Genomic DNA, 25410 nt, shown 5'->3' on the forward strand with positions numbered 1-25410 from the left:
CAGAATGAACCTCTGGTGTTTACTGAACATCCATCTCACTGTGTCAATCTGTGCAGTTGAAGTTGAGGGACCCTCCTGCTGCTGCCCAGCCATGCCCTGTTAAAAAGGATGAGAATGTGTTAATACTTCAGTGTAGGCTAAATGTCACACTCTATTTTACACCAGAATGTTAAGAAATGTGAATGGGAAGAGAACTAGCAATAACATATCAAATGTTACCTCTACACCGTAAAAAATAAAGAGCTATGAAAACTCAAAAATTCTAGGTAACTGGCTGCAATAGATTTTTGCGTTTTGAGTCCAACTAAAACTCTCAAGTTTTGAAGAAAACTACATAAATTTAAGACAACAAATGATCTTTTGTTGAGATAACAAATGATCTTTTGTTGAGATAACAAATGATCTTTTGTTGAGATAACAAATTATCTTTTGTTGAGATAACTCATAAATTAACTTTGAGATAACTTCAAATTTAGATTTTTTAAACACTTAAAATTCAGCAGTCTCAACTAATTATTTTTGTTTCAGATAAGTTACCTTTCAAATGCATCAAAACTCAACATTTTGAGTTGTACTTGCTGTCAAACATGAGCAACTAAAACTTTTCTATTATGCCTATATATGATACAGATACAAATAATACTAGTTCAATAAAACATGTTTATTTAAACATTAAATACAATATTCCAGCAGATATGCAGGAGGATGAATACTCTATAGTGCAAATACTGTTGACTGCACACAAAAAAAAAGATGCAGACTGGTGTGGACATGTTAAAGGGATAGTTCACCCAAAATTCAAATTGCACTCATTATCTACTCACCCTCATGTCGACTAAGAGCTGGGAGAAGTTTCAGAGTTATCCGTGGCTTCCCAGCCCTTAGTCGACATGAGGGTGAGTAAATAATGAGTGCAATTTGAATTTTGGGTGAACTATCCCTTTAAAAGAGTCCAAACTACACCACGGTTCAAAAGCACTGTAATAACAATCCTGAGCTTTGTATCTACCAATACAGGTGCAAGTACACTGCACACAAACAAAAAGATGCAGACTGATAGACTGATCCTAAAAACATCCTGGTTTGAAGAAACATGTTAAAACAGTCCAAACTACAACAGTTTAAAAGCACTGTAATAACAATCCTGAGCTTTGTAACACCATTATAAATAGTGCAAATATGCAGGAGAATGAACTCTCTATTTACCAATTCAAGTGCAAGTACACTGCACACAAACAAAAATATGTTGACTGGTGTGGACATGTTAAGAGTCCAAACTACACCACAATTCAAAAGCACTGTAATAACAATCCTGAGCTTTAGTAACACCATTATAAGTAGTGCAAATATGCAGGAGAATGAATTCTCTATTTACCAATACAGGTGCAAATACACTGCGCACAAACAAAAAGATCCAGACTGATCCTAAAAACATCCTGGTTTGAAGAAACATGTTAAAACAGTCCAAACCACAAAGCACTCTAATAACAATCCTGAGCTTAGCAGCACTAGACGGTGGACATTACTTATACATGGCAGTTTTAGCTTCAGATGATGCTTTCCCCCCCTAATGTTGACATTTTTAATCAAGTGAAAAAAAAAAGTTATTTTCTTAAAAAAAAAAAATAATAATAAAAAGCCCATTTTTGTAGAACTGTGGAAAAATAAGGGATGAGTCCTTTGCTTGCAAAACAGGCCCAAAAGCCAGCCAACATAACTAAAAAAAAAAAAAAAAAAAAAAAGATGGGCTTGTAAGGCCTTGTTGTTGTCAGGCTTCTTACAGCAAGAGCTTTGTTTTCAGGCTCCGCACGCGCTGTGAACAAGAGGGTGTAAGCTCCATAAAGATGTGCTGCACTGCTTCAAACGTATATCTCAGATCTCTTGGGAACTCTATGTTCAATGCATAAAGTAGGCCAAAGAGGTAAGCTAGGGCAGTGGGAAGGTCTGGAATGTCTTCAAGCACAATAGTCTCCTCCAACACCACAGCAATGCTGTTAACAGTTTGAAGCGAGGCTGGTGCACCATCATCCACGAACACGGTGAGCACTCCCATTTGGACTCCTTTTGTTTGTCTGTCTTTTGGATCGGTGTCCTGTTAAAAGCAGAAATTCGGCCAGATTTAATATAAACCCTGTTACTGTAAGATAACAATTTAATTAAATTTGTGTAAAAGGATATTATTCTGTATGTATGCATACAAGTCTGTCCCTGCTGGAAGTGATATAAATCAACCCCTGGAGCAACTTTAGCCATAGCCTACAGTTGAAGACAATCTTGTGTCTCAGCCTGAGTAAACCTGTAGTTTACAGTTATTGTACTACACAGTTTTTTGCCTGTGATCCTGATTGCTATTCCTTTGTAGATGTGCTGTAGTTGTGAGACTACAAGTGTTAGAGAAGAACTATGATTTTTGCCTAAACTTTGTTTCATTTTTACCTTAAAGGTTGGATATGGATAATGTTTATTAAAAGCTATATTTTTTTCAAAAATAATACACCCAAGGTGTGTTTAGAAGGATGCAGAATAATTGTGGCTCATTTCTCTGCTGTTTCCCAAAGCCTCCTTCCTGTCATTTACTTTTGTTTTCAATAAAGCCTTTTTATAATCAATTGGTCGATCGATGGATTATCAAATGCATGTTATGATGCGTGTATTTGTTTAGTCTGATCTGTCATAAACAAGAGATTACGGGGCATGTTTGTGTCACAGAATCCACCACCACTGAAACGAGAGTTGTTTTTTTTTCCCCGAGACGAGAGCTGTGACACCGGGTCCGAGGCTGTGTTCGCAGGTTTGGTTTTCAACAGTGGTGTGTAAGGCAGAGAGCCTCCAATCTCTCTGTAACAAGCTACAAGTCATTATCTAATTTGTCCAAAGCTGTTTGATGGTAAAAATGAAAAAGAAGGAGGCTTTCTGCCTTCCACCTAGCGTCTCTTGGCTGAAAACCAACCTTGTAAGATCAGAGCCTCTGACCCGGTGTCCCAGCTCTCGTCTCTGCGGCACCGCAACACAAACGAGTAATCCGTAATATCTTGTGATGGATAGGACTACACCAATACACACATCGTAACACATCAATAATATTTAACGTTATCCAACCCTCCAGGGATTACTTTCTGGCTGGCTTTGTTGAACACAAATGCACATGGAGGAGAGGAGGGTTAGCAACAAGAGAAGCGACTGGGCTAGCCCTTTATTCATCAACAGACTGTGACCTTCATTCACTTAGAGTACTACTTTATTTCCGCATTTCTAGATATGTAAGGGACATTGCTACCATAACACTGTTAATCGAGTACAGTTTGATTTCTGCTATTGTTCAGATGATGGTCAGTAGCACAACTACCATTCAGGTGAGAATTGCTCAGAGCAGGAAGAGCGCTTGTTAAATGCTTTGTTACGACAGCAGATGGTGCTACTGGGCCATGTAACTCAGCTTAATGGCTAAAATATATGGAAGGTTGTTGATGAATACAGTTTTTTGGGAGCTACAATCCAGGGTGTGGATATTTCATCTTTTCGATTTTCTAAAGTTATACATAATGTGCACTTTGACCAAAAACAAACATTCTGTACTCACCAGGCATTTCAGGAAAAGCTTCTCTGAAGTGTCACGGAGAAAAAGAGGTAGACCTTCTAGACATGCTCTACTTCGATGCATTGTGATGTCAGATGTCTGGAAATTGGTCACAGGAAAGACATAGGACATTTGGTTAAAAACATTGCAGCTAAGATTTATTTGTCACTAGTTTAACATGTCTTATAATAATAATAAAAAAAATAATAATAAAAAGGTTCAGGTTCTGTTACAACTACATAGAACAATGACATGTTAATAAAATGATTCAACATCAATCTGTTAAGCTTTCATTAAATTAGCTAAAGAAACCTCAACCACCGAAGTGTAATCAATAATTGGGTTCAAGCCTAACTCTAACCCCCTCCCCTCTCATTTGGAACCAGCTCTCACCGTGGGCCGAAGCCACTCTCCACTTTTCAAAACAGGCTCAAAACCATAATCAAAAATAAATTATGTTTATTACATGAATTCACCTGTTCATCAAGAACATCCAAGAGGCTCTCCATGTCTTGTCCGAAGGCCGCTTTCCTGGCACGATACAGTTTGAGTAGCCGAGGACAATAGGTGTCTATGGCTGCTCTAAAGCTCCCCAACAGGTCCTTGGTAGTTACACGGTAGAACTCTCTGCAAATCTGTGGAGCATGAAAGAAACAAACAAAAAAGAAAAACACACACACACACACAAAAAAAACACTCATAAATGCAACCAACCCAGTTTACATAGATTTTCTCTTAAATGTTAAGTAGTCAGTGCTTTTATTGGCAAGGATGCCCATGGTGTTACCCACTAAATTACTCATTGTATAAACAATAGTTTTGTGATATCATATAGTTAGCAACTTTTTCACACACACATTTACTAACCTGTTCCTCAAGGAACAGCGCAGGCCATCTCTCCTGGATTTCCATGACCATGGGCTGCACCTCAATAATCTCCTTTCTCCGGAGGGAAAATGTGAGTTCCATCTTCTGACTGATAAGTTCCATGTCTTTCTGCTTCTTTTTGGTTTCATCCACCAGAACACATCTTTCATCTTCTAGAGTGTCATCATCAAAGTTTTCTGGATGATCAGGCAAATGATTGACTTCGCCTCGCTTTGGTTTTTTCAAAGAAAAGCCACCTTTATCAGGATCTTCAGACCGCCCTCTTCTCCTGTTTACACTGACCTCATGACAACCAGCCTGCCGGAGCTTTGCTCGGTAATTCCCAAGCTTGTACTTGATGCTTGTTGTCCAGCCATCATATCCTGTTCCACTACCAGGCTCCGTGAGGCATGGATGTTTGCAGATAAGTTCAGAAGCAACTGATTCAATTTGACTTTTATCAGGGTAAGCTTTGAGAGCAAACATTTCTTGTGCCAGCTTGTCTAGAATTTCCATTTTTGCGTCTCTTGTTAGACTCAGACCTTTTCCAGTTTTTTGAAATGTCTCATTTCCCTTACGCAGCTTTAACTCTACATCATATGCAAATGAAGGAACTGGAAAAGGAGACGGCCACTCTGAAGCACTTCGCAAAATGGTCTGAACAATGGAGGATGTGCTGTGGGAAGAGCTAGGCGAACTGATACTGGCTGTATCAAGAGAAGAGATGGATGCTTGACTTGGTGATTTATCATCACTATTCCAAACAATGTGCAAGACTGCCTTTTCTGCAGGCAACTCTACAATGTCAATTAAGTTGCATAGTGCATTCTCAAAGTCTGGATCCTCATATTGTAAAGAGAAATCCCCTTCTAGTTCAAGTTTTTCCCGTAGTTCATCATGTAGTTGCTCCACAGATTCAGGGCGTTTAGTCAGCTGAACTTTCCTAATGAGTTTGGGGTTGATGTTTACACGTAGCAACAAAGCCTGTGAAGAAAGAAAGAAAGAAAGAAAAACATTTTATACACAAGCATGGTCAAACAATAATTATTGGATCATACACATCTATAGTACATACCATTACATTCAATGCAGTAGACACGCCCTTGGGGTTACCATCAACTTTCCAGCAACTTGGTATACAGTTAGGGGCTGGTAGGTCCTCAGGATTCAAGTCCTCAGGATCCAGGATTTCGACATCCACACAGCTAGTGTCAATAACTTCGTAAGACCTGTAGTGTTCCATAAACCAGGAGGAGAGCTTTGCGGTTACAAAAAACACTTTCTCAAAGTTGATGACAATGTTCAGAAGTTTGTAAAACTCAGGCAGTCCACTGCATTGCCCAGCAGAAATGATCATGCCTTTTGCATAGTGGGTTCCATGTAAATGAACATCTTTGGTAAGGTTTACAGTATCTTGCTGTGGAAACTTGTTTTGAATTGCCATCCTGAGTTTTCTCTGAATTCACAAGACTCACAAAAAAAAGTGCACGTCTCCTCCCTTCTCCTTGTCCTGCAATGTGATCTTGTAAGATGTGTTTTCAGTGCCCCGTGGGTCCGGAAAGTGCACACACAGTCGCTGTAAACACAGGGCCAATTAGCTCCTCCTCCGTGCCTCAGACGATAGTGCTTGAAGAGACCCTCTTGGTTTGTGCAGGCAAAATCACAAAATTTGCACCTCATACGACAACTGCAACAAGAGATAAAAGTCCAGTTACTTGATAAAATAAACAAATAAATAACAAAATATACACTCAAAATATGTGCAGCATAAAAGACCCTCCATACACAAACTTGTCAGTCCACCAATTTATTGTTTAATTTAATATTTAGATTGTTTCTCTGTTGGTGCTGTCTCATAGTATGTATAGCATGTGTTGTCATACTGGTGGTATAAACTGATTAGATAGATATGGTTTCATTTTTCATATCCTTCACCTATCACTGTGGTCCAAATCGCATCACTGACAGAGCGTCATGTTTCCATGACAACCGCCCGGAACAAGACGAGTAGTAGGCCTATGTCATATTTACATGACTCCCGATTGTAAAAACGAGTCTCTAAAGTAACACTAAACTTTAACATCCAAGACATACGTGCGCGGTACATCGCTCATGTGTAGCACTGCTCATTGTGTTTAATAAATGAGCTCCAGTTCGACTGTAGCCACACTAACGGAGCCGACAGAGCTAACGAAGCTAACGTAGCTTACTGGTAAACAGACGGACATTTTCGGTAGTATGGGAGGCTATCTGATACCGGGTATTGGAATCTGAACAACTCTAGTCCGGGCCAGTGTTATATTTTGATAACGTTTTGAGTTGCTAACAGGCTAACTTACCTTACACAACGAGTACACAGCCAACACAACCACAGGTAGCTAGTGAGCTAAGTGTGTCTGTGTGCTCCCCAGGGCCCACTCATAGTAGGCTGTGCACCCATTTGTTTATTTAAGTTACTGGAATATTTAAACGAGTCCTTCCCATACATGATTTATGCATTGAAAGAACTCTCTTTAGCCGTGAGAGGGATACTTCTCCGGATACCAATGTTAAAAGGCCAGTAAATATATAATAAAAAATAAAGTATATATAATAAAGTATAATCTACACGCGTGAACCCCGACTTTTAGTACCGTATTGAGAAAAATACTCACCTTGAGAGTAAAAAATCTCGAAGAGATGGCGGCAGCACATGGACACAGTGTGGTTGACGGTTGTGATGGAACCCCTGCAGATATGCATTGGAGACCCCCAGTTCTTGTTCTCTAGTTTTCTAGAACTTGTCCTGGCCTCAAATGCACAGTTTTGAGGCTTGCTGACTCAAATTATTAAGTGAGACCAACTTTGGCCAAGAAACTTGAAAAAGGTAGTTGGAATACATAGGTATATTAGTTTACAACACAACTCAACCTTTTTTTGTTTAGTTAGCTGAAAAAATATAGGTAGGCCAACAACTTTAAGTTTTCTTTTTTAGAGTGTACAGGCCTTTCTGGTTCCCCCTCTGTGAAGGCAGCAGACAAAGTCTCCTCGTACTCTTCATCCTAGATGAGTGATATGTCTCAGTATACTTAAACCACCATTTGGCAAAATCTTTGGAGTATTGCCTACTTACAGTTACAAGGTCTGTTGTGGCGTGAGGGGGCTCCACCAGGCAGATCGCACCATCAGAATATGTTGGGAGAAAGAAAAAAAAATAATGAAAAAGGGAAATAAGTATTTGTATGAATACGCTTAAAAAAAAGATATATAGGTCTAGGAATATTACATGTTATAAAGGCACTTGTGTCTTGGGGGGTGGGCTCAGAGGATGAGCTCCCTCCAGGGATTCCCTCAGTCGCTGGCCTTCCAAAATTCTGTCTCAGGGCCAGCGCCTCTGCCTCCGTTAGAGGTGGCGGTGCTCGGCCGCCACCCGTTTTACGGGCATCTGCTTTCTTTCTGTTGGCTGAGTAGAAGTCTGTGTTAGTTTAAATAGGCTTAATTATTTAACAGAACATGATATAGATGAAAATATATGCATGTGTGTGAAAACAGCATTATGTTGGGGATAAAACAACTGCACAGTCAAACAGCCACTTAATATTTACTTTACAATGTAAAACATGATCAAAATGAGGTACCCCCATGATATTATGCCGAGGTCTTACCTGTTTGAACAATGTTTTTATATTTCATCTTAAGCTGCAGCCAGGTGCACTTCTCCCCCCGCCGGATTGCACCTTAATGAAATTAATGAATAGGCTACCATTCAAGCAGTTTCTCCCTGTGATTGCAAAGGACTACATTTAAACGTACGCATTGACCCGAGCCGCAATGTTCTCCCATGCCGTCTCCCTCTGTTTGGCACCTGCAGTGGTGTTGCATTTTTTTTAAAAAAACATGCTCAAACTCGCCATATGAGCGAATAAGGATGTCCAGCTCCAGTGGGGTGAAAAATGCCGCCCTCTTCTTCTCCTTTGCCATGGTGACTCGTCGAATCGGGGTTCCATTGATGCTGTCTTTTTAAAGTTGTGGTGCACGCACTTAACCCCAGGTGAAACTACTCCAAGTTGATTTAACTAACTCAAATCAGCTGTTGTGGAACCGAAAACACAGAGTTTCCTATCTCAGAGTAGATCAAATAGAGTTCAGGGTTAGACTCAGAGTTTTATTGAACCTGCTTTGTGAAACGGACCCCTGGTCTAGACCACTCTATGTCAAATTATGAACAGAGACCAGACACCAAGACAGGATAAGACTCAGTCTGACCCCACCTTAATCCATCATGAGCATTGCACCTCACAGTATTTAGCTAGATACAGTGGAGAGGACAAACTTCCTTTAGCAGGTAGAAACCTCAAGCAGGGCCAGACTCATGTTAGACAGCCATCTGCCATGACCGAGTTCGGTCTGGAAAGACGGATAGAGGAGAATAAGAGAGAGAGGGAGTGGTAATAGTGATGACACAAGTAGTAGAAGCTGGAGTCTGGAAAGTCCACAGCAGGAGGACGTCTATGGCAGGTCAGAGGAACCTACAAGACAAGGGAGCTCAGGGACTCCAGAAAGGTCTATGGTTAGTAACTTGAGATTAGATAATAGTTCATGATGGTTATCAAGCCGGCTAACTGGGAATGGTTTGCCCGGCGTCTGTACGATCCCACAGTATAACTGAGGCAACAGTTATCCCCAAACTGGTTTCATCCATTCCATCCACCAAAGCCAACCTTTGCACCACCTGACCATGAATGACTTTAGGCAGCGGATGTTTATTTGGGCACAGATGCACATGAAGGATATTTCACTGAAGTGCCATCAGTGCAACACCAAGATTCACCTATCTGAGATCTACACAAAGGAACAGGAAGTCATTGACCTTGAGTCCAGATGCTATTTTATATATTTGGTGGGGATTATCCACAATGTGTTAAAGCTAGGGTTGGCAGCCACGGAAAACTAGGATGAATTTGAAGGTAGCATGTCCTCAGGACTCCTTTTAATGCCCACATAGCATCAGAAACAAATGCAGATCAATAGCTTTGACTTCACGCTGTAATCTAATCATTAACAGCAGTTGTCGATCGGACAGCTTAACTGATCCTAACAACATCCTAACAGAGTCCTAACAGTTCCTAACAGAGTCCTAACAGTTCCTAACAGAGTCCTAACAGTTCCTAACAGAGTCCTAACAGTTCCTAACAGAGTCCTAACAGTTCCTAACAGAGTCCTAACAGTTCCTAACAGAGTCCTAACAGTTCCTAACAGAGTCCTAACAGTTCCTAACAATTCCTAACAACTCCTAACATACACCTAACAATTCCTAACACATGTCCTAACAGTTCCTAACGTAGTGGGGCAAAAGAACCAATCAGATGTGAGAAATCTCTGCCTGAGCGAAGCTCGCTGCTGATTGGACGGCTACAGTGTTGTCAAATTTTCTCGAAACTTCTGGAACTGCAGAGGTACCGGTCCGGCACATAGGTCCGGCATTAGCGTATATATGTTATAACCTTTGGTTTTAACCTTAACGTGTCATTTGAACTGGTATGTATGTATGTGTGTGTGTGTGTGTGTGTGTGTGTGTGTGTGTGTGTGTGTGAGTGTGTGTGTATATATATATATATATTTATGAGTGAATATGCAAATAGTCCGAACGCGTTTTTGAGAGCTAAGCTAACTACTATACTATGCTATACTACTAGCTATTATTGGTCTTTCCATGTTAGCTTGAGTTAATCGAGAGGTACATAAGTCCTTTCCTTTTTGACACAAATTTTAATACGTTCTCAGTATGGGCAGGTAGGGTAAAGTGAGACGGGTCAGTTTTGTTTATTAATGTTGTTTGTTTGTGCTGACGTAATGTCTCAAATACCCAAAGCTTTCGTGTTGATCAGCTCAAACTAACGTTATATATCACTTTATACTATATTTATATATATATAACTATGTATTTAACTGAATATATTTTTAAAAAATGTACTGAATGTTCTAAAATGTTATTTTCATTTTGATAAGTAGGGTTATAATGTGTACATACAGCTCAAAAATGTTAGATTGAATTTATTTTCATTTTCAAGGTGTAATGTGATAAAATGTTAAGATTTTGGAAAGGTTTGAGGACTTTTTACATGCACAGTACGTTATGTCAGGCTATGTATATGCTACTATTTCTGAAATATTGAAATCATATTTATATATTCTGTTTTGTTTTTTCTTGAATGTTCAGTAATACACGAAGAAGGCTATTTGCAGCTGTTCCCTAGTCACAGATGTTTTTCATGTCTTGTTCTTAGCTGCAGAAATGACGAAGACTGGGAAACCAGACTCATATTGGGCAGGTGTGATGTCCCTGTATGCTCAGGGAAAACACAAATTTACAACAGGCCAGAGGCCAGGGGCCAGAAGATGGAGGGCGGTTGTGGAGCGGATTGCTGCTTGTCATCTGACCCCCCAGTACGGTCTTACTGTCCACAAATATGACATATTTGGAAGAGGATCCCCTGCAAGTGTGGATATCATGAGGTAAGCGATATTGAATCTGTGATGTAATGCAAATATAATGGAAAATGGTTTCTCGTCAGTTGTGCTTCATTTCTTTCAGTGTTTCACAGTGGGAGTACATAATTATTTGGGTACAGAGTATTGTCAGGCTTAAGGGAAATGTACTGTAAATTTAAACCCAGTTTTTTTTTCCCCAGTCAGCAGAGAATACAGGAACAGCAGCAGCCAGTTCAGGTCAGCTGAGTGCCCCACAGAATAGTGCAGCAGCTGGAAAAGCTCCAGAATCACAGGCCAGTGCAGGTGCAGCAGCTAGAAAAGCTCCAGGATCACAGGCCAGTGCAGGTGCAGCAGCTGGAAAAGCTCCAGGATCACAGGCCAGTGCAGGTGCAGCAGCTAGAAAAGCTCCAGGATCACAGGCCAGTGCAGGTGCAGCAGCTGGAAAAGCTCCAGGATCACAGTCCAGCACAAGTGCAGCGGTTGGAGAAGGTCCAGGTTTGCAGGCCAGTGCAGGTGTAGGTCAGAAAGCTTCGGCTCTGTGCAGGATAAGCGAGGGGATGTCTCTTACGTGCTCGCTGTGTAGTCAGGAGGTGATGAATGAGGACTACACACAGCACCTGTCAGACTACCACGTTCAGGAGCAATGTGAGCAGTGTGGTGCCAAGGCCTGGGGAGCTGTTGGATTGTCACAGCACATAGAGAGTGTTCACCTTTTGAGCTATCCAACAGATCTCTCAGATGTTCCTGCTCAAACCACTCCAACAGCCCAAGAGACAACACCAGCAACACAGCGACACAGTGACCCACCAGATGCTCCTGTTCCTCCTCCTGCCCCTCCCAGAGCCCAAGAGACGTCACCGGCACCCCAACGAAGACCACCCACTCTGGGGCCTCCTGAGGTACACTGGGTGAGTTTTCTGCCGAAGCAATTCAGGAGAGTCATCAAGCGGGCTGACCAGGACTGGATTGCTCAAGTTCTATATGACAGTACAGGACAGCTTAGACAAAACCTGTCTCAGAACTGGTTTCACCCCCCAAGCCCCACCAAATCCACCTCACCTCCCGATCCACTTAATTATTTCCGACAACGGATGTTCCTGTGGGCTCCAATGCGGATGTGTGGCATCCCTCTAAAATGCACTCAGTGCAATATGAAAATGCACCACTCTGGAATTTACACCAAAATCAGAGAGGTAATTGACATTGACTCCAGATACTATTTAGTTGGTGGAGATTATCCAAGGTGCAGCAAATGCATGATTCCTGTCTGCCCTTGGAGCACTGACATTTTAAAGCAGCTGGATCCCTCCCACCGTAACAAATTTCCGGCTGTGCTCACAACACATCTGGCACTGGACAGGAGGTGTGTAGTGATGTTGAGACCAAGAACTACAGGAAACAGCTCCAGCTATTTACAGCAAGCCTTGCAGGAGATACACAGTGAGGAGTGGGCAAGGCGAACCATTGACTACCTCACTGATTGTGAGGTCCACAAAAAGTCATGTGCCCTCACACGGTCCGAAGCTGTGTATCAACAGCCACCCCCCTTCTGTCCTCTGCCCCTGGCCCAGTGGTCTGAAACCGTTCATGCAAATGAAATTCTTAGCCACCTGGACGAGTTGAAAGGTGTCATCACATCCACATTTGGCAGAATCTTAAAACTGGACTCCACTAAGAAGGTAAATGCAAACCTATGTAAACTTGATTTAATTCATGTTTATCAGTAGGCCTAATCTTTTTTGAGATATATGTGTTAATTTTGTCTGTAGGTCACAAAAAAACTTGCAGGTGGCATCGAGAACACAGCCACATGGATGACCAACGTTGGAAACGAATTTGGTCAAGTTCTCAACTCTGTGCTGACCACTGGTGAGGGGGTTGGCCTTGATGACCTGTGTCAAGGCATTGTCCATGGGTGTAGGGATGCTGGTGAGCCAGAGCCAGATGCCATTTATGTGGATAGAGATTGCTGCAATGAGACTATGAGGTATTTTGTCTTCCATTTGTATTGTGATGGTTCTTATGAATTTGTTACATTTGAACTGCATTTATTTATGGTTGGTTGATTATTTTTAGAGGTGTGAGCCCAGTTCTCACTTTGTTTCACCCTTGGACATCCAAAGTGAGACTGGATGTCTTTCATTTCATGAGGCGTTTCACCAATGGCCTTACCACTGAGCACCATCCACTGTATGGCACGTTCTGCTCCAAGTTGTCAAGCTGCATTTTTGAATGGGACAAAGATGACATCAAACACCTCAAACAAGCCAAGAGGGCAGAGCTCATCAAAAAGCATCAGGGTCACATACCCACTGACACTCAGGTTTTGTCCAGCATCACTTCCAGTGAACTGGCCAAGCACTGCCGCAGGAGAACCAGAGGGGTTGAGGAGACTCGTGCCCTGATCCAGCAACTGCTGGAATCCATGTGGGAACTGACCGACACAACTGGTTTACATCTCATAAATCAGGAGAGCATGTCTCATGTGTGGGAGGTACAGCAGAAGCACTTACCCTGCATCCAAGATCCACCAGGTGTGCAGTTGTACACAAACACTGGAACGGGGTTGGAGAAGGGAGACAAAACACTTGACGTCCTGAGATGTGGCAGGGGGTCCTCCTCTATCGAGAGTTTTCATCGGCACCAGTGTAGTTTCATCCCAGGCAAGTTGGAACACAAAATATTTGAAACATTTGTTAATGAATGATGTGTATTAAGTTGTTATAACATTTGTTGTTATTGTCACCAATGCTTTTGTCTTGCCAGGGTGGAGGTGTAATGCTCTGCATACCCAGATGTACATGCTTGAGGGGGTGTCCCGATGGAACATCAATAGGTCTCAGCAAGCTCTTAATATGAGCAGTACGTCGCGCACAAAGATCTACGATGTACATCTGATGTCCAATGTGAACGACCTTAGCAACAGAGTCCTGGGAAGTGCACTTCTGCCGGAGTTTATACCCCCAGGGAAACCTACTGGTAAGATTCTCATTGAATATTCTGTTAATGACCAAACAATCAGATATTAGAGTAGAATAGAATTTACTTTATTAATCCACAAAGGGAAATTACATGGTGGTTACACCTCTGTTCACACACTCATTCTACCTCCGTTTTTTTTTTCTTTTTCCTGGTCACTACTTATGGCAGGTGAGCGTATTGCGGTGGAATATTTGCTGGCACAGTCTAACAAAGGAGACCTGCTGAGTGCACAGGACGAAATTGGTGCCATCCTGCCAGAGATGCTAGATGAAGTTCCGGAGGATGATCGTCCTGATGTTACAATACCTCAGGCTACTGATGTCACATTCCAGTCTTCATCTCAGGTAATGATGTGATTGACCTTTGACCATCTATCAGAACATTTTACTGTAAATCTGATTTTCAGAGGGTAATTTTCTAAATGAGTGGTCTATGATTGACTCTTAAAGGTGGAGTAGGAGATCCTAAGAAAGCCGCTGCAGTTAGCTTGATTTTGAAAGCACACAGCCGAACAGAGCCCTCCCCCTCCTTCAGAGCAGCCTGTAGGGAGAGGGGAGGGACACGCCTCCAAACACATGAACGCGATGTGGCAGACTCCAGCTGGAGGATGACGTCACGATAGCTAGCTGTGGAGCGGCGAGCGATTGACTTTATTTTCATCGGAGGAAAAACATGTCTATCTCCCATGTAAGTAAACCGATTATATTACCACATTAAAAAATTATGTAATTAGTTAGAATGCACAGCATAGCCTGCATGTTAGCTTTACGTGTGTTTGATTTTATCATCTGAATACAGCTAGAGTAAGTTGTTGCTGCCGGGCTAATAACTCCGGCTAGCCATGTTTATTTTGATTTAGCATGTCATGATGTTTAGTTACTAGACGGCTACAGTGCCTATATATTTATTAGCATTCACCATTGTTGACAGTCTTCATTTTCGTGTTGGAACTACAACATATTGACTGTTTTTTGTGCTTGTTAGAGCTCTCATGATGACTGCTGATTACGATCCTGAGCCAAGCACCTCAGGTCGGAGAGGACGAGACCGGGGTCGAGTGCAAGGCAGAGCCATTCGAGCGAGAGGCAGTCCCTCCAGGATTTCGCGGGATTTTTTTGTGATTGTTGCGGCCTAAAATCACTGAATTTGCGACAGCTTTTTGAAAAAATTGCAGTGAAAGTTGCGAATTTTTTTTTAAAGCTTTTTTCCCAAATAACATCTCAGGGGCAAGTAAATGTGCTAAATTATTGTTGTTTGTAGTGTTGTTGGTAGCCTTACCAAAAAATGCTTGAGATTTCAACTATTTTGGCAAAATATACTTTATTTGTGCACAGGTAACATCACAAATGAGCAAATAACAACACTGTTGTATAAGAAAAAAATACATTGTAAATAAATACAATACAGCTTTTTAAAACTAAAAGGGTTTCATCAAAAAAAAGTGCAAACCCATTAGTGCATATCCTTTTAACTTCATATTCTGAACAGCTTAAGCCAGGTACCCATACATTTATCTTAAACTCATACCTGCAATTCAAACCATATGGAACAAATAACAAAAAATGTCTCAGACCTTTGGTCAACAGCTGCTCATCGTAACAAAGTCTTTCAGTTATACTGATACGTCAAACAATGCAATATGTGTTGTTTTCTGAGAACCTGTAACTTCACTCATAAAAAAAACATTACAGAAACAACCAGAAATGATGAGGGCATGTAAGTGCATCACACAGATTGAACTGTCTAAATGTCCTCCATGTCATCCTCTACATCTTCCTCCACATCTTCCTCCATTTCATCCCTTTCAAAAGCCCCACTGGTGAGACGTTGGTTGTGGTACAAGAAGACCAACGCTTTGAGGTTGTTGTTGGTAGTTGATCTCCTTCGGCTAGACAATACTAGCTTGTAAATGCTGTTGCTTCGTTCAGCATCTGCAGAGTTTATGATGACATCTTTGTATCTTTTGGCCAACATACTGAGCACGGGAAGTCTCTCCTGCAGCCCATCCCAAAACACATCCAGATCAACCACCCCAGACACCGCAGCTCTGAGCGCTGCTGGACCCAGGCGGATGAAGTAGGCCTCCAACTCATCTTGAGGGACAGCGCTGAAGCCTGGAATGTGTTTGTAGCTAGAAACACTGTCATCCATAAATGCAGTGTGACGTGGGTCAAACACCCTGACTTCTTGGAGGAAGTATATGGCTGGTTGTCCATCCGACATGTACTTGCTTAGCTTCTCCTCTGCATTGTGGTATGCCTGCTCCACTGTATTGAGGATGTGTGTCTTGATGGCAAAAGAGAGGTCTAGCCCCTCAAAGTACTGAGCACAGGCTTCATACTGTAGTTTTTTGTTCGCTGCAAAGTTAATCTGCAGATCCTCGAGGTAGTCAAAAATCTTGGTGGTCATTGGGCGTCTGCTCTGAAAGATCTCTAGAAGCTGAAGAACAACTTTACACTTGTCTGCCATGAGGCGGATCTGGACCTGCAGACTTTGAGCCATGTCAGCATTTTGCAGCATTTCATGGAGTCTCTCCACAGATTGTGGAGCGCTTTTGCCACATGTCTGTAAAATAGAACAACAAAATTAGTCAAATGTTTCATTACAGCTCACCAAAACAAATCACAAAAGCACTGATGTAAACTGTCTCTTTTAAAAATGACTTGTTAAATATGTATTAGTTCACAAGATAGAGTGAGGGAGGGTGAAGAAGAATGTAAGTATTATGTATGCCAGGCATTTAAGATACTTTGTTATGATAGCTGGAAACTGGCCTTACATTTATCTCCATCTCTATGAACTCCTTGTAAAGTCCAAAGTTGCTCTGAATGGTACTGCACTGCAGTGAACCAGGAGTTCCAGCGTGTAGCACATGGATTTGGAGCCATGGATGCCTTCCTTCCTGCTTGGACGTTCTTTGTCATGAACTCAAGGTATCTTCTTTTGCGGGAGCCAGCTTGGTAAAACATCTGCGAAAAGCTGAGCATGAAAGAATTCAGCTGGTCGAAAGGTCTGCGGAAAGCACCGCCGATGAGGTTCATTATGTGGGCCATGCATGTAACATGCAGTGAGTTTGGGTATAAAGACTGCAATGCTGCTTTGTATGCCTTCTTCATGTACGCTGCATTGTCTGTGTCAAACACGATTACATTCTCGTTGGCAATGCCATATTCTTGCAGACATTTGACAACAGAGACAGAGACAGTAGAATGGTTGCACTCCGCTAGGAAGACAGTGTCTGCTAGGTAGGCCAGGATCCTCCCAGAGTCATCTTTTTCCAGGGGAGCGATGAGGATGTTTAGCACACATCTCCCCTCTACATCTGGAGTCTCGTCAAATATAACTGCAACAGGCTTTTGGGCAAGATGATTTTTGAGTGCCTCCTTTTCTTTCTGATAAACTGCAAGTACTTTTCTTGAAGCTGGTGGAATCCAGGAATGGCTCCTCCGTTGATCACCTTTTCCCTCAGGAACCTCCTCATAGCAGGATGGTCACTTTTTGATAGTGGCATGTTGATTGCAGTGCAAGTGGCAACCCAATCCTCACAAATCTTAGGGAAAAATAAATATTTCAGGAAGTAATTATAGACCTAATAAAGTTCAGTTGCCAACATAATTAAAACACACACACACACACACACACACACACACACACACACACACACATTAAAATAAAAACATACAGTCAGTGTCTCTTTAAAAAATTACATGCTGTCAGTTTTTATTCCACATATACTATATTACTCTAAACAACACGATTTTAAACCATTTTATCGAAGACTTTTCAGTTCCCTTAAAGACCTAGACCATTTTTGGGGGCCACAGACTCTCCTGTATTTATTTTGTTTTTCTAACCTATTGAAGCACTCAGCATCAAGTGCATACATCATTTGAGTCAGGAGAACCATATCTTTCATTGTACTGCATTTAAAGTACCAGTTTTACATTTGTTTTGTGAACTCAGACAAAACATCAGGAAGTTTTGTTTTGATAGAAAGTTGTACCTAGGTGTATTAGACTTCCAAATGAATTTGTCACTATCAAACCTTTACTAAGCAAGTTACAGCCATTTATTACACTATTATCTTTGGCGTTTTTAGTGGAAAAAGCAGGTGTATTCCTCTATATCATTTACTGACCCTGTAGATGTGTGTAAAAAAGGTCTGAGAGTAAGTACAGATGTTATTATCATGTAGGACACAGAAGCAAAAGTGACTTTTCAGATAAATACATTCTGATCATGAATAAATGCAAACATGGTAACAAATAGTGGAAACTGTCTTCATAAAAGAATTGAAATATACTTAGTGCAAATAAACAAATTGCAAATAATTTTCACTAACTATGAACATAATGAGAGAGATGTTAATTATTTAGTAAAAATTATTAGAAAGTGCAGATGATCTTCACCAACTATACACATAAATTACAGAAACACATATACTATATATCTCCTGGAAAGGATCGATGCAGCTGCTGCACTCCTCCTCTCTGCCCCAGCTGTGTCTGCGTCAGAATCAGATGACTGGCAAAATCGCCAAGCTGGTCATTTGATAAAATTAGACATAGTGCCTCTTCTGTTGTGTACCTTCGTGTTGTCATGTTTGTTTTGTTTTGTGTTGAGTTCAAATAATGTGCAAATCTGTTGGATTTTGCCGGCTGGATGTGTATACAGATTCTCCGTCTTGTTTTCCGCTCTTTACATTCAAATTTCCCCCAAAAAACAAGTTTATTGGTGGAGTAGATGGTTGCCATCTAAACACATCCTGGACATTTACATTTTGAACCAATCGATACACAGGGGTGGGACTAAGCATCTACAACCATTGCCAATTGGCTCAGAGGAAGAAACTACGTGGGTTTCTTGACAAATCAATGCTGCACAATTTGATGTCGTCATCACAGTCACCACGCAGCCGCTGAATATGAAAAGGAGACAACTGTGGTATCAATGGAAAGCTGAGAATGTCCGCTGTAACTGAGTTTTTAAAGCTTGTTGATAGGGTTAGCGGTTCAAACGTTATTAAACATTTAAAAACAAGAGCTATTCGTGGCTGCCGGCGGCCGTCTAGGTCACACACACATCGTTTGAGAAGCACACAGACAAGCACACTTAAACAAGGTTGTTATTTATAGATTCTTAAATAACGTTTCCTATTAAACGTGCAATTTAAACCAACTCACCTTGTTCCTTTCAGCACTTGCGACAGACCTGGAGGCAACAGCTTCTGTCATCGTCACTTGTCTTGCCTGCTGTCCCCTCTTTTCCCCCATGCTCTGTGCGTGTTTCGCCGTTGAGAAGTGCCGATCAAGTGAGGACTTACGTCGATGCTCCACCACGATATTGCACGCTGTGCAAAATAGTTTACCCCCGCTTTCATGTAAAACATTAGGAAACTGACTTGCACGAACTTTGAAATATTTGTTGGTAAATGGTATCTTTTCGAGTCGGACATGTCTTCATCTTGTAAACCGCTAACAAGTGAAATTGATGACGAAACTGATGACGTAAAGGGGCTGAGGTTAAGGTGATTGGTCAAATTTTGCGGGAAAGTTGCGGTGATTGTAAAAAATTGCAAGGCCGCGCAGAAATCGCGCTGATTGGTTGAATTTGCGTTGATAGTTGCAATCGCGAAATCGCAACTTCCTGGAGGGACTGGAGAGGGAGAGCAACGACCGGGGACGAGCTCCAGATCCTGGGGACAGCAACAGAAAGTTCCGCCATGCTGCACTGACAGGTTGTTGTCTGGCAGCATGGAGCACTTGGTGCAGGTCATAGAGGAGTAATACCTTGTTGCTGTATCTGGAAAATCCGTGACCCTTCCACATGGACAGTATAAAGGTTTCAGTGGAGAGTGAATGAAACTATGACATGATTACATACAATACTTGTATGGTGACCCTTTAGTTCCTTTGTATATATTTTATCTTCATGTAAAAAAATACTTGAGTGTGCTGTGTATACATTTGTTAAATAAATCTTTAAATTTAATCTGGCCTTCTCTCTTCAAATCACAAAATAATTTAAATCCATATCAAGTAACATACAACATTATAAACAAATAATTGCAATATCAAAGAGTTGTTTTACATTAACTTTTATTAGAAAATGTATTTATTACAGAAATAAAAATAATGGCTGTTGAAGGTAAATATGTTGCCGTGGATCATCCGGCCTCCTTGTTCTCTTCTTTGGCATCCCCCAGTTGCTGTCAGCCTTCTGTACAGGATTTAGCTCTGGAGGTCCTACTCCACCTTTAAAATCAACAATTATTTTGTGTAACATGGGAACAACAAAGTTTATCAATCTCATTGTACCCCTCTCATTGTTTAGAAATACTTCCTTTAGGAATCTACACTTGAAAGTGATGTGTCTCACAGTCCTGTCAGCTCCCCATTGGAAGACTGTGGGCCTATCACTTCAACTCCACCTTCAACTCCAGAAGAGACTCAGGTAAAGTGACTAATGTCTGACCATTACAAATGCTTGTTCATTCACAGTTTCTCTTAAATTAGCTATAAGAATGGTTTTGTTTTTATTTCATGTGACAGGATAGTCGGTGTGATGCAAGGGGAGTTCCCGGATGGGAGGCAGTCGATGCCTTGGCAAAGTACCTTGTCAGCCTCAACCGCACAATAACATCTCTGTCAAACTCTGAAATAGCAGAGATATTGAGACTGTACGCCTGCCTGGATCCCATTGACAAGTCCCCAACCAAATACTCTCTGAAAAGCAAGAAAAAGACCTTGCCAGGGCCATGGAGAGCTTCAAGGAAGCGCAGTGGCTCTGCTCCAGGCCAGCAAGCAGCAGAGAGGTATCTATAAATAATATACTTGTAATATTCTTGTATGGGTGTGTGTGCATGTGTTTGCAGTAGACAGGTATATGCATGTACAGTCATGGCCAAAAGTTTTGAGAATGACACAAATATTGCATTTTCACAAAGTCTGCTGCTTCAGGGTTTTTAGGTGTTTTTGTCAGATGTTTCTATGGTATAATGAAATACAATTAGAAGCATTTCATAAGTATCAAAAGCTTTTATTGAGAATTACACAGAATTCATGCAATAAGTCAATATTTGCAGTGTTGAGCCTTCTTTTTCAAGACCTCTGCAATTCTCCCTGGCATGCTGTCAATCAACTTCTGGACCACTTCCTGACTGATGGCAGTCCATTCTTGCATAATCAATGCTTGGAGTTTGTCAGAATTTGTGGGTTTTTGATTGTCCACCCGCCTCTTGAGGATTGACCACAAGTTCTCAGTGGGATTAAGATCTGGGGAGTTTCCTGGCTAAGGGCCCAAAATCTTAATGTTTTGTTCCCCGAGCCATTTTGTTGTGACTTTTGCTTTATGGCAAGGTGCTCCATCATGCTGGAAAAGGCATTCTTCATCACCAAACTGCCCTTGGATGGTTGGGAGAAGTTGCTCTCGGAGGACGTTCTGGTACCATTCTTTATTCATGGCTGTGTTTTTAGGCAAGATTGTGAGAGAGCCCACTCCCTTGACTGAAAAGCAACCCCACACATGAATGGTCTCAGGATGCTTCACTGTTGGCAAGAGACAGGACTGATGGTAGCGCTCACCTCGTCTTCTCCGAACAAGCCTTCCTCCAGATGCCCCAAACAATCGGAAAGGGGATTCATCAGAGAAAATGACTTTACCCCAGTCCTCAGCAGTCCAGTCCCTGTACCTTCTGCAGAATATCAGTCTGTCCCTGATGTTTTTACTGGAGAGAAGTGGCTTCTTTGCTGCCCTCCTTGACACCAGGCCTTCCTCCAAAAGTCTTCTCCTTACTGTGCGTGCAGATGCACTCACACCTGCCTGCTGCCATTCCTGAGCAAGCTCTGCACTGGTGGTGGCCCGATCCCGCAGCTGTAACACCTTCAGGAGACGGTCCTGGCGCTTGCTGGACTTTCTTGGACGCCCTGGAGCCTGTTTGGCAACAATGGAACCTCTCTCCTTGAAGTTCTTGATAATTCGATAGACGGTTGACTGAGGTGCAATCTTACTCGCTGCTATAAACTTCCCTGTTAGGCCCTTTTTGTGCAATGCAATGATGGCTGCACGTGTTCCTTGCAGGTAACCATGGCTAACAGATGAGGAACAATGGTGTCATGCACCATCTTCCTTTTAAAGTGTCCAGTCACTCAATCATGACAGATTGATCGCCAGCCTTGTCCTCATCAACACCCACACCTGTGTTAATGTGTGTGACACCTGTGTGTCATTGAAATTATGTTAGCTGGTCCTTTTGTGGCAGGGCTGAAATGCAGTGGAAATGTGTTTTTGGTGATAAAGTTCATTTTCAAGGCAAAGAGGGACTTTGCAATTAATTGCAGTTGAGCTGATCACTCCTCATAACATTCTGGAGTATATGCAAATTGCCATTATAAAAACTGAAGCAGCAGACTTTGTGAAAATTAATAGTTGTGTCATTCTCAAAACTTTTGGCCATGACGGTACATGTGTTTTCAGTACACATATAATGCGGATAATGTCATCTTGTCATCTATTCGCAGATTGGTCATGGTTCATGGCCAGGCTGCCCTCAGACCTGATTATAACAGGATTTCTGAGTGTGTTGCACTCAGACTCTTCAAAGAGTACAGGGAAGCCAGAAATAGGCCAAAGGACAACAAAGGGAAAACATTTCCAATACCTCAGTCAATTGTCATGACTTACTGTCATATCAAACAGCTAATTGAGGACTGCAAAGAAATACTGGACAACAGCAACCTTTCACTAGTGACCATAAACAACACCACAGTGTCATCCTGGTGAGTTCATTTTTACAGCTTCATACATTTGCTTAATATGAAAACATACAGTGCTTAACAAATGTATTACACCACCTGTCATAAAATCGAGAAAACATCAACATTTTAGAAATCTTTTTTTAAAAAACTTGTTTAAAACTAAAAATGTTACTGTTAGTTATTTGGCAAATAACAAACTGAAACAAATAAACAGTCCTTTTTTCACACATAATATCAATAACAACAACATGATAATAATGGTAAATCTGAGGCGTTTCTGGATGTTTACAGGCCTCAATAATGGCTTCTTAGCAGCTAGTCTGCCTTTAAGCCTTGTTCCGTCAGCTTATGGTCATTCTGGAGACTTTCTCAGACTCTGTTTAGAAGCATTTATTTCTGCCTGAAGATCAGCAGTGGTCTTCCTTCTGTCTCCAGTACTTAAAATCTTGAGGTGTCTGAAATCTGCTTCAGTTTACTTTTATTTCCTGCCTCTTCCTTGGTGTATTTTGTAAGTACCAGGCTCGGCATTTGACTCCAAAGCGTACTTGACCACACTGTGAGAACACTTTATGTTTTACCAATGCTGTTAATTTAGGGCAGCTGTGACATAAACCTTACAGTGGATGGTGGTCTAGTAAATTTGTTAAGCACTGTATATTAATAGGAAATAAAGTCCAAAAACTGAAAAAAGACTGAAAAACAATGTGCTATTCTGATTTTTTCCCTCTAGGCTGCAGGATCGGCAGAAGAGAACCGACCGTGATTCATTGCTTCCAGTGGTGCAGCTTCCTCAACAGGTGCATTTGGCAGAGGAATCCCTCCTAAAGGCCCAGGACCTACCATCTGGGCCTGTTCAACATGAGCAAACAGTTATGGAGTTCCAGGAACCTGAAAACTGTGAGGGTGAGGCCGTGATTCGTCAACGTCGCCGTGCCAGAACATAGGTTTCAACTGCACACACAGACACTAGAGATGCATTTGACCTTGCCAGCTCCAGTTAAATTTTGATTAGCGACGAGAATTCTCGGTCTAACCATTGATGTACAGTGTGAAGGGGCGAAAATAGGTGAACCACCAGGCCAGCACATAGAGAGGCCAGCACTAACTCCGAGAGTGGTAAACAAAATCGGATATTTCAGGAGGTAATATCCCCGGTAAGAACCAAACCATTTTTTGTTCAAATCTACACGCCTATGGATACTGAAAAATGTAAGGTTCATTTTTAAAATGTTATTTTGAGGTATTAAAAAACGTTGTTGTTTTAGAATTTTCGAACTAAAGAATCGATAATTGGTGTCGTTACGATATACATGGGATGTGTGAAGGGATGAAAGTGTTGTGTGTGTGTGTGTGTGTGTGTGTGTGTGTGTGTGTGTGTATGTGTGTGTGTGTGTGTGTGTGTGTGTGTGTGTTGTGATAAACAGAACACAATGTTTAAATTATTTCCTTGTTTCAGATGATGACACAGATGAGGGTTCCTGGCCAGCCTTGTGGTCTGAAAGCCAGGCTAGGGAATTTAAAAACAGGCATCCTTGGTTGGAGTGGAGGGAAAGAAAGTTAGGTAAATGTCAGGATACATGCAAAGCTGATCTAAACAACAGAAATTTATAGTTGCTGACTATGCAAATGAGATTAAATTCATGGTCATGTTAAAAGTGTGTCAATTTAAAACATATGCACAATCAAATTACCGATAACGTTAGCTGTCAGTCATCAAGTAAAAGCTATTCTCCTTTTATCTGCTTTTCATGCATTTGTAAGTCATGATGTAGGTATTGTAACAGTTTTTTAAATTAGTTTGGGTAAATCTTGGCTCTTTTCTGCAGATGTTATTGGTAAAAACTTGTTTTATGCTAATTTGTTGTGGTCTTGTTTTGTTTCCAGGTTGTGCTCTTTGCAACTCTACAAAATCAACTGCTGTCCTCACAGAAGAACGAGTGTCCATGTCTGAGGAGTGGGTGCAGTTTAAGATCCAGGCCTCGGGTTCAAGCAGATCAACATCTCTGGCCTCTTTGAGAAACAAGATTAGACGACATGAGGTATCCAGAGCACACAAAATAGCCCAGGAGCTCATTGAGAAGGGTGAACAGGATTTAGTCGGAAATATGGTGAAAGCCTTGTCAGAGACTGTGTTTGCAGAGACAGATTCTGTATTCAGAACAGCATACTATCTTGCGAAGATGAGTCAACCCTTTACTGATCATGAGAGTCTCATTGAACTTCAGGAAAAAAATGGTGCCAACATGGGCACTAATCTGCACTCGAGGTACAGTTCAACAAAAATTGTAGAACACATAGCAAAAGAGATGCAGGAGAAGATAGTCCAGAGTATTGTGACGTGTTCAAGCAAGTTGTCTGTTCTCATTGACGAAGCTACATCTCTCAGCCACAAATCTGCAATGATTGTTAACTTGAAAGCCTCAGTGGATGGAGGTACTCCTGAATTTTTGTTCCTGGAGCTGGTTGAGCTGGAGAGCCAAAGAGCAGTGGATATAGAAGAGGCTCTGCTGAACTGTTTGGACACTGCAGGCTTCACTGAAGAGTGGCTTCAAAAGAACTGGGTCTCATTTGTTTCTGATGGAGCCAGTGTCATGTTAGGCAAGAACTCTGGTGTGGCAACCAGGCTCACCGCAAGGTACCCTAACCTCTTCACATGGCATTGCATGAACCACCATTTGGAACTGGCTGTATCTGATGCTGTGGATGAGGTTCAGGCAGTCAATCACTTCAAAGTGTTTCTAGAGAAGATCCACAATC

The 25410-nt window shown here is 41.6% G+C and overlaps 1 protein-coding gene and 1 long non-coding RNA gene across 3 annotated transcripts; one reads left to right on the forward strand and one right to left on the reverse strand.

Annotated features, from left to right (window-relative positions):
- Positions 1-642: 642 nt before the first annotated feature.
- Positions 643-7217, reverse strand: LOC117819693. Of its 2 annotated transcripts, XM_034693107.1 has the most exons (7): positions 7099-7217; positions 5920-6131; positions 5520-5673; positions 4445-5428; positions 4054-4212; positions 3581-3676; positions 643-2092 (listed from the first exon to the last, which is right to left on the reverse strand). In XM_034693107.1, exons 3-7 carry the CDS (start codon positions 5520-5522, stop codon positions 1778-1780), a joined length of 1557 nt encoding a protein of 518 aa, XP_034548998.1. In that variant the 5' UTR covers positions 5523-5673; positions 5920-6131; positions 7099-7217; the 3' UTR covers positions 643-1777. The 2 variants fall into 2 exon arrangements, with proteins under 2 accessions (XP_034548998.1, XP_034548997.1); XM_034693106.1 differs by lacking the exons at positions 5920-6131; positions 7099-7217 and having other exon boundaries at positions 5520-5905.
- Positions 7218-20220: 13003 nt separating this feature from the next.
- Positions 20221-22462, forward strand: LOC117820572. The gene is made up of 3 exons (XR_004632776.1): positions 20221-20350; positions 20449-20711; positions 22417-22462. It is a non-coding gene; the product is annotated as an uncharacterized LOC117820572 (long non-coding RNA).
- The last annotated feature ends 2948 nt before the right edge of the window (positions 22463-25410 follow it).

This window comes from Notolabrus celidotus, chromosome 10 (genome assembly GCF_009762535.1).
Source record: "Notolabrus celidotus isolate fNotCel1 chromosome 10, fNotCel1.pri, whole genome shotgun sequence".
In the NCBI taxonomy this organism is placed as follows: Eukaryota; Metazoa; Chordata; class Actinopteri; order Labriformes; family Labridae; genus Notolabrus; species Notolabrus celidotus.